The sequence below is a fragment of the Balaenoptera musculus genome, chromosome X (assembly GCF_009873245.2).
Source record: "Balaenoptera musculus isolate JJ_BM4_2016_0621 chromosome X, mBalMus1.pri.v3, whole genome shotgun sequence".
NCBI classification, from domain to species: domain Eukaryota; kingdom Metazoa; phylum Chordata; class Mammalia; order Artiodactyla; family Balaenopteridae; genus Balaenoptera; species Balaenoptera musculus.
In genome coordinates this window covers 121415784-121424761 of record NC_045806.1, presented here as the reverse complement: position 1 = coordinate 121424761, position 8978 = coordinate 121415784, and the positions used below count along the sequence as shown (strand labels likewise).

Genomic DNA, 8978 nt, shown 5'->3' with positions numbered 1-8978 from the left:
ACTTTCTTTCAATTCCTAGAGAGACAGCTCTATTTGAAATGTTTTTATTGTTCTCTCTAGTTTTAATTTTTTAACGCTGATACTAATGGGCCTTAATGGAAAAGTATTAATATGTTTTTAAAAGCACATTTTACCCTTAATATGTAAATTATATAAAGAAGACCTAAATTTGTAAACATTTGAACAGTATATATATCAAGGCAAAGAGGATGGTTCCAGTAATAGATTGTCATTAATTCCTCTCAAGAGTGTAAAGAATTTTTCTAACTAATTCAAATGTTTATTTTTAGTGAATATTTATTTATTAACTGAAAGCTAACTACAGCACAAAATAACTGTATAAAGTTTATCCAATAAGACATAATATCATTTGACCACATTTTCAATATTTCATTTTGCCTATTAACAGTCCAAAATATGGCATTCATGTTTTGAAACAATGTCACTATTTGGCACAGAAGTCTATTTACACGAGAGCTCGTTTCATTTGCCATTTATTCCAATAACTTGAGAACAATTATTTGCAACTAAATCTAACAGTATTTGTACAAGTACTTTCAAGCTAAAATACTGCTAAAAAATTCCAACACACATGCAGTTTAATATGTTTACATAATACCATATATTTATTATAAAACCTGTGACTCTAAGCGCTTTATAGGATGTGAATACGGGAGTCACTCTACCCTCTAACGAATCATGGCCACGTCTGACAGAGGAGACCCTGCTGAGCATGAGTCCTGTGTTCAATGGAGTTGAAATGGGTTGGCTACTCAGACTGCTCAGGAATGTTACTGCGCCATCATAGAATCACCCCATAGCGCAAGCCACACGAAACTGCAGAGGATTTTCAAGTATAAGCCCTTAGCAACCGAGAAACTGGTAGCACAAGCAGCATTGGCAAAACACACTCTTATTAGGCAGGTGGGCTCCGTTTTAAGCAACGTCAATATTGAAATTCCAAACATACAAAACAGATAAATTACAGAGTGATTATTTGTCTTATAAAATGGTTTTCTGCTTTATAAAAGGATTCACAAGTTTCCTCTAACTGGCAGCTCTCCTAATGCATTTAAAATACAATTTAACTTACAAAACTTCAATTTACACGGGACTTTTTGCACAACCATTGTGAGAAGCAAAGTACACCTATATACAGTACTTAATTTTTCTCTCTCAGGATTTAGGTAAATGTCTTATTGTCTCTGTAAAAGACACTTAAGCCAAAATGTTATATTTTAAGCCACTGAAATAGAAAGTAAATATTGCCTCTAAAACATGGATATTCCAGAAAATGTAAGTATGTTTGTGATTTTTGTATTTACAATTTGGGAAGTCATCTTTACAATGTAGATCGTTAGATAGCACAAGTATATAGCTATCTTCAGGCCATAATATTGGGCCCTCTTCTGCAGAAAGTTGTTTTATTTTATTTTTGTGGGTTTTCTCCCTTTGTAGCTGTGTAACTCTAAAGAGATGTTAATTGTGGTTACACAGTAGCTAACCCATGATATATCAGTTTTATACTTCATTGCACAGAATCACCTTTAAAAACCCAACTTCCTGCATTTCACTGCTGTTCCCACTGTTTACTCTGGGTGATTGTCATTCAGATAACGTTCTCCTTTATTAGCACTAAGCTCTCTGTGGGGGGGGGGGGGGTGAGGAGGTGGGCAGAGAGCCTGTCTACTGTATCTCTGTGCCCCCTCAGTACACAGCACAAAGCCTGGCACCTAGGAAGCAAGCACTCAAATACTTATTGAATGAATGAAGAAATGACTGGATTAGGAGAACTGTCTGGAAGGCTTCCTTCAGTCTAGCATCCAATCCAGGATGTTTCTGGAATGTGTCCAATCAAAATGAATTTCCAGAGTCTGAAAAATCACAGAACCTCCCTCTTTTTCATTATACACTTTCTGTAAAATCCATAAAACATTGAGCCCTTGATGACATGGAAATATTTCAAAAAATTAAACCACCTTAGAGGTCAGAGGACAAAGCAGAGGAAACTGAAGGGTCATTTCCTTACTCACCAACTGCTGGAGGGAAGTAACAAGGCACACAGGTTGACCAAAGTACAAAACCAAGTTAGACTTTTGGCAATTGTGTCCAGACTGAGAAGTGGTGCTTTTGAGTGTTTCAATACAAACTTAGACACAGGTGTATTCAGAAACAGCGGAAGCAACTAATTAAGAGCTAGAATCAAAGGAAATTACCATTTGCCAGACATATAGATCTGTTCCAGGCAGGGCCAGGGGAGATCGTATTCTGTTGGCTGGAACCATTTCACTGTGCTGATGCTCATACCCATTACAGGCTGCATGTGAAATAAAAGTGAAATAGCAAAATCCAGCTGTAGGAGATAAAAATAAAAATCCTAAAGTAAAATATGTTTGAAAGCACTTGAGTGGGTAAAGCAAAACAATATAGTCAGTGGGGATGCTAATAAGTTAATCAACTTAAAGTGTTTGTGATTGTATTAAAAAGTAAAGCGTCACAGTATATGGTGTATTATGCCTTTAAATGAAATAGTCTGGACCACATTCAAACGATTTCATCTTAAAACCTAATACAGAATAAAGTACAAATCTAAGAAGCATGAGAATCTAAAATTAAACCATAGTTATTAAGCAAAAGAGTTTATGAATCTGAGTTCTTCCAGGAGGCCTCTTTAGAGTCTTGTAACTAAATGAACAGTAAGCTATCTCTGCTTACAGTTAATGAATTAGTTTTTCTATGGATAATGGTGTTTTACAGGAATGACTTTATTTTCAGGAGAATACGAACACTGAAGTGGAATCACCACATCAGTAGTTCTAGTGATAGAATGTCAACCAAAAAACTACCTTAATAGAATATGTATACTAATTTGCCTTCATAATCATTTCCCCAAATACCTACCTCTGTATTCTGTATTTATCATTGCACCAAATGAGAGCAGCCACGAGAGAATTTTTGAAACTCTTACATATATAAGAGGAGGTGGTTTCCAGAAGCTATCTCCAAGTTCAACTGGTAAAATACTCTTGCTCCTCTTCTATGAAATGTAAAGTCTCTGTACATTAACTTTCCTGTAGATCATTTCAGCCCACCATTTTCAACTTCAATCTAATGGATTTAAATAAGAATTATGATCTCTAATCAAGAATGAACATGTTAGCTTGTCACTGTAGATATTCAGAGATTTTAGGGTATTAAAGGCATTTTTTTCCTGAATGTACTTTACACATATATATATATATATATATATATATGTATATATATATATATATACAAATACCTTCTATTGTTAAATAAAAACTATTTTGCACCAGTAGTTATTAATCCAAATAATTTGGATTTAAGTAATTTCTAATTGAAAGCCTATCTCATGAATTGTTTATAGTGACAGATAATAAACTATTAGTCATTTTAAAGCTTTAAAAGTAAGTTATCAGGATCCACTTCAATCTCCACATGATAATAAAGGATTATTATGTGCAGTAACCTATTTATGAAAAGGAAACAGTGTGCTTCTTTCAGACGCCATCAATTGCTTTAATAAGGAATTGAAAAGCTGGACTACTTTATATGCAGATCACCATTCCAGTTGCATAAGGATTTACAATAGACAAAACAAAACTATTTTTTTTGTAAAGAAGGGCTGTTTGTTTAAATCACACAATAATATTTGCATCTAAAAATTATTTACAGGCTAATAAGGCTTCATAAATGTTATGTAGACTTGGTTAGTTAAAATCATTTTAATGCTAAGACCAAAACCAAAAGCTTGCTGAAGCTGACAAGGAAAAATTCAAGTAACCCTTGCTTAAAGAAGGCAGGAAAAAAAGGATGCCTACTTTCTTGGTTTAGGTACTTATTAATCAGGTTGGAGATGCAGAGAGTACATCATTTGATAGCACCCTGTTAACGCTTCCATAAGCTCAAGAGGAAAACGCTGCTTTCTCTGAAAATGTGAACATTGAGAAGGATTCTGAGTCTAACCTTTAATCCTAAAAGAAACAGAAACTAACGCATACATTTGTCTCTGCTGCCTTGAATTTGCAAAGAACTTACTTGGGAAGTCTTAATCTCACCTTTGAAGTCTTCCTTCCAGGTATGTAATGGCTCATATGTCTTTATTAAATGAGGTGTGTGGCGGCCTCTACTGGTGTGTGTTTATAGAAAATGTTTCAATAGGCAGAAAAAATACTAATTTCAATTAAAAAGTTAGAAACACAGACTCTCATTTAAATATATAAAAATATCTAATTTAATGCAGAAAAAATATATTACAAGTTGTGTAATGTACTCTTAATTAGGAAAATAATCTAAAACACTGACCATGTTAGTGTAAAATAACGATTTACGGAAGGGCATTAATTGTTCAATTCACTCTGATATTGGGTTAAATATATTTTATTAATGAATTACTAATCCCAACTGAGGCATTTTATTACCTCTAGTCCACTGTTAAGTCCCCTTAGTTGACTTAAATAAAATCACTTAGAACAAACCCAAAGGAAAGGAAATATTTTACAGTTAAATCTATAAAGTCCTAGAACTAGAATCATTTGATGACAGGCCGGTTTCTATAACTCAAGCAAACTGTACGTTGACTTAATATAGCTGACATTTCGATCTATTTTACAGTGTTTTTAATTTTAAAAATACAACACATTAAAATATGTTCCATTTATCAAAGCTAAAAGCAACATTTAAGTAATGTACTTAAAGTGCAAAGGCACTTTAACACGAAGAAGTGATGCCTAGTGACTATGCTTGGTAACTGAAGACGGAAATACCATATATCATTATTTACAAAAGAATTTATAGTCTCAAAAGATCTTTGGAGATCTTCTACAAATTACACTAAATATCCATTTTCATTTGAAAAGTTTGCTTACTCTTTCTTCATTCACTATAATCTCCTCTTCCCATTCCCACACTGGAAAAATAAAAGAAGAAAAAGGAAACAAAACCATAAACAAAATATATGAAAAAAAAATGCATTGTAGAAACATTCATGTTCAATGATGATTCCTAAGGAGAGAAGGAAAAAAAAGGTGGGGGAGGGAGGAGAGCAAGAGAGAAATAATTTAAAGGAAAACTTGAAAAAGCAGTATCATTGCTTCACCCCATCCCCCAAACATCTTCAAAGTCCCCCACTGAGGCTGGGAAAGGGAGAACACAAACACACACGAAAGCAAATGCAGTGTTTCCAACAGTTTGGAGCAGCATCCTTTGATGCCAGAGGGTTGTAAATGATTTCCCTTCACAGCTGACTGATTGCAGTTTGTTTTTCCAGAACTTCGAGGTAGTCTGGTTCTGATTGCGGCTTAGCTTGCAGTAAAGGGTGGTCTGGTTTTGACTGCCCCACAAAGCATTTCCTGGGAGTTCCATATAAAACGGTTTTATTGATTCTGTCTTGGTTTTGGCGTCGAGATTCATACGAAGGGGCGAACTGCCTTTTAGGTAAGGTACAAAAGTTATAGTGGACGAGTCCTGCACTGGGGAGCTCCTTGACGCGCTCAGCGATATTCTGATACAGCAGCTCGGGCTCTCTTGGGGTGGATTGCTTTTCTAGCAACTCGGTGGCACTTATAGTGTAAGCAAGTGTGGCTGGCTCTTCTTTCTTCTCCTCCAGGTTGCTGTAACTGAATTCTTGCAGGTTTCGGTAATAGGCCACTGGGTCTCCTTCCTTCTGCATGTAGATGGGGTTTTGGCACATCTGACCCACAGGTGGGGGGATGTAGTTATAGACGTGGCCGTCTGCTTTATCCTGAGTCTCAGTGTTATAGGACCCATACTGTAACTGGAAGGAACTTACATCTAAGTTGTTGGCACTCCTGGGAACACTTGGCACTCCCTTTCGGCGTTTCAGGACAAAGACGAATAGGCCAGCCCCAAAGCAGACAGATAAGATAAAGACAACCAGTAATCCTAAAATTAAGACGGAAAGTGGAACTTCAGTGTGTAGTTCAGGATAGGAACTGGGAGACACACTAAGTGAGCGAGGTGTGTCTGTGTTGTGATTCATTGACAAAATGGTTCCGTCTGACAAGTTTGGACCGTCTGGACAAATAGCCTCCCTGCCCAGAAACTTCAGGATCTCCCCAGCGTGCTTAGCGGGAGATTCACAGGTCACCTCATTGATGATGACAGGGGAGTTGGCATGCTCTGTCCAGTCCTTTAGTCCCATGATGTCACAGGTGCAGTCCCACGGGTTCTCTTGCAGATCTATCTGGATAAAAGCTGGAAGCTGATCCAGAACCCCTTTCACAGGCAGGTGAGAAAAATGGTTGTTTCTCAGATTCAGCCTGGTGAGGGCCGTGCCCCCAAATATATTATCAGGTAAGGACCGCAGCAGGTTGTTATTCAGAAACAGTAGCTGTAGGTTAATCAAAGCATCAAAGGTCAGCGGCTTAATTTCCTTAATGACATTATACTCTAAATAGAGATACTGCAAGCTCTGCAGCCCATCAAACATAGCCGGATATAGCACTTCAAGGTAATTGCCATTTAGATAAAGTCTGCGTAAACTGGTCAGGTTTGTGAAGGCACCTTCCTGAATGACTGCAATCCTATTGTTTCCTAAATGCAAGAGATCCAAAGAACTGTATTCTAAGAGGTCATTCTTATAGACAGTTTGAAGATAGTTCCCTGTTAGGTAGAGTTTCTTTGGACTGGTAGGTTTAGGCTGCAGGTCGGAGATATTAGTGAACTTCCTTTCTTGGCAGTTGACATTTAAACCATTGTCTGAACTCTGAGAGGTGCAGACACAACTACTGGGGCAGGTGAGGGGCACCGGGGACTTGGTCTGGTACACCATGATGGGTCCAAAGCTCTGCCTGTCTTTCGACACTGTGACCCGGGGAGTTGGGCGATTTCTCATTTTGGGTGGCCGGCTGGCTTTTGCAGCCCTGGTTGGGTTGAGAGCCGGATTCATTGTAGGCGACAGCCTTTGGACATGTGTGTCAGCGTGGCCGCCCCTCTGACCGGAGTCACCGGTACTTTTTCTGGGACAGAGGTCTTGCCTGGTCAGCTGGGTCACATCTTTCCCATGCAATCTGAAGGGAGTTTCACAGACAATCTCCCCCACAAAAACGGTTATGGTGTCCAGCCAAGCCTTGAGAGGAAGTAAGTCACAAGTGCAATTCCACGGGTTTTCCTCCAGCTGAATCTCCATGATGCCTCCGATATGCTCGAGGACGCCGGCGAAAGGCATCACTTTCAGCCGGTTCCCTCGCAGGTCTAAGTGGGTCAGCAGGACGAAGCGGAACACATTGCTGGGCAGAGACAGCAGAAGGTTGTCATTCAGGATGAGCACTTTGAGCTTGTTCAGTTTGCTGAAGGCCCCCGCCTCGATGGCACTGATGTAATTGTAGTCGGCCTGGAGGTACTCGAGGCTCTCGAGGCCCAGGAAGGTGTCCTCCCTCAGCACTTCGAGCTTGTTGTTGTTGAGGTGCAGCCTCTTGAGGGTTTTCAGGCCGCTGAACGCCCCGGTTCGGATCTCCTGCAGCCCGTTGTTACCCAGGTGGAGAGTAACCGCGTTGGAGTAATTGACGAACTCGTTGGGGTACAGTCTCGTCAGGAGGTTGCCATTGAGGAAAAGCTGATAGATTCGATACTGGGGGGGCTGGAGCAGGCTGACAGTTGTAAATCCTTTGTTTTCGCAGTTAATATTCAGTACGTTTTCCTTCTCTTCGCACAGGCAGCGGATCTTGCAAATGTCTTTGGCAGTTTTGCGACTCTCGGTCTGTAAGATCCCGGCCACGGTTAACACACTGAGGAACCAAACGCCGCTCAGCATCTTTAGGCACCGTCGGTGTCAGCTCAGGTACCTACAGGCAAACCTTGGGGAGGGGGGCGGGAGAGAGCGGGATGCGGGGGAGAAAGAAACACGGAAGCCTGATTAAAATGGCAAAGCGAGGGGGCGGAGTGGGACGGAGGAAGAATGCGGGGAGTGGACAGCACGGCAGAATGAAATCACTGCGTTTTTCAAAGCGGTTTCTGCTCTCCTCCCCTCCCGCCCCCCCCCCGCCCACCCACACACGCGTCCCGGAACACACATGCTTGCACCTGATTTCCCGGCGGGTCGCAGCCAGCCGCGGAGTCATTAGTAACCGAGTTGTCCTACTAAATCCAGCCCATCTCCTCCTCCTCCTCCCCTGGGGTATCTTGAAGAGATCTCGGGCGGCTAGCCCGTCCTGGGCTCGCAGCAGAAATTGCTTTAGTTTTTTTTTTAACTGCGCAAAAAGGGGGTGGGAAAATCAGGGGACTGGCGGCGGGGGAAGGGAGAGGGTGGAAGAGCAAAGACAGCACGCGGTGGGGGTTACTCACACATCAGGAGAAGACGGGACCCCTCTCCTCTGCAGCCCGCCGGTAGTTTAGCATCTTCGGAAAGAGAGGGAGAGCAAGGTAAAAGGAGACGCCGCTTACGGAAGGATGCCCTGCTTTCTGTCGGTGGATTAAATTTTGCTGGGGGGGTGCGCACAAATTAGGAATCCGGCAGGCGGCAGGAGAAGAAGAGGAGGGTTGGAGCGGCGGGAAGCTGAGCCCACGGTGACCCGGGGGTTCGACTGAGCAGGGAGGTCGCGAAGCCTGCCGGCTGGGTCGGCGGGCGTCGGAGACGACCGAGACTGGGCGCGCACTTCCAATCCGGCGGCAGTGGCAGCAGTGCGCCCGGCAGTTTGAATTTGAGAGGCTTTGCAGGTTCCCCGGGACAGGGCTGGGGTGACGTCACGGGGGGAGGGGGGAGGGGACAGGCTGGGGATCGAGGGCGCGCAGTGGGGGAGGGAGGGGCAGATGCTTCCCTTCCCTGCGAGTGGCTTTGCAAAGCTCAAATCCCGGCTGCGTCAGTTGCTTCTGAACTACTCCACCTCCAGCCCGGCGGGCGGCGAGTGGCTGGCGGAGCTCCTGGAGAGGGGGTTCTCCAGGAGGGGCACCGCCGGGACGCCTCTGGCCCCTCCAAGTGGTTTCTTCCACCCGCCCCTCCC

At 42.2% G+C, this 8978-nt stretch overlaps 1 protein-coding gene across 2 annotated transcripts; it reads right to left on the bottom strand.

Annotated features, from left to right (window-relative positions):
* Window positions 1-4332: 4332 nt before the first annotated feature.
* SLITRK2 (SLIT and NTRK like family member 2) lies at window positions 4333-8625 on the bottom strand. 2 transcript variants are annotated; one of them, XM_036839137.1, is made up of 2 exons: window positions 8323-8625; window positions 4333-7835 (listed from the first exon to the last, which is right to left on the bottom strand). In XM_036839137.1, the coding sequence occupies exon 2, from the start codon at window positions 7790-7792 to the stop codon at window positions 5255-5257; it is 2538 nt and encodes an 845-aa protein (XP_036695032.1). In that variant the 5' UTR covers window positions 7793-7835; window positions 8323-8625; the 3' UTR covers window positions 4333-5254. The 2 variants fall into 2 exon arrangements, with proteins under 2 accessions (XP_036695032.1, XP_036695033.1); XM_036839138.1 differs by lacking the exon at window positions 8323-8625 and adding an exon at window positions 8062-8124.
* Window positions 8626-8978: the final 353 nt, after the last annotated feature.

Excerpts from the sequence above, each read along its gene's own strand:
- SLITRK2 (XM_036839137.1), bottom strand. The coding sequence starts at position 7,792 with ATGCTGAGCGGCGTTTGGTTCCTCAGTGTGTTAACCGTGGCCGGGATC.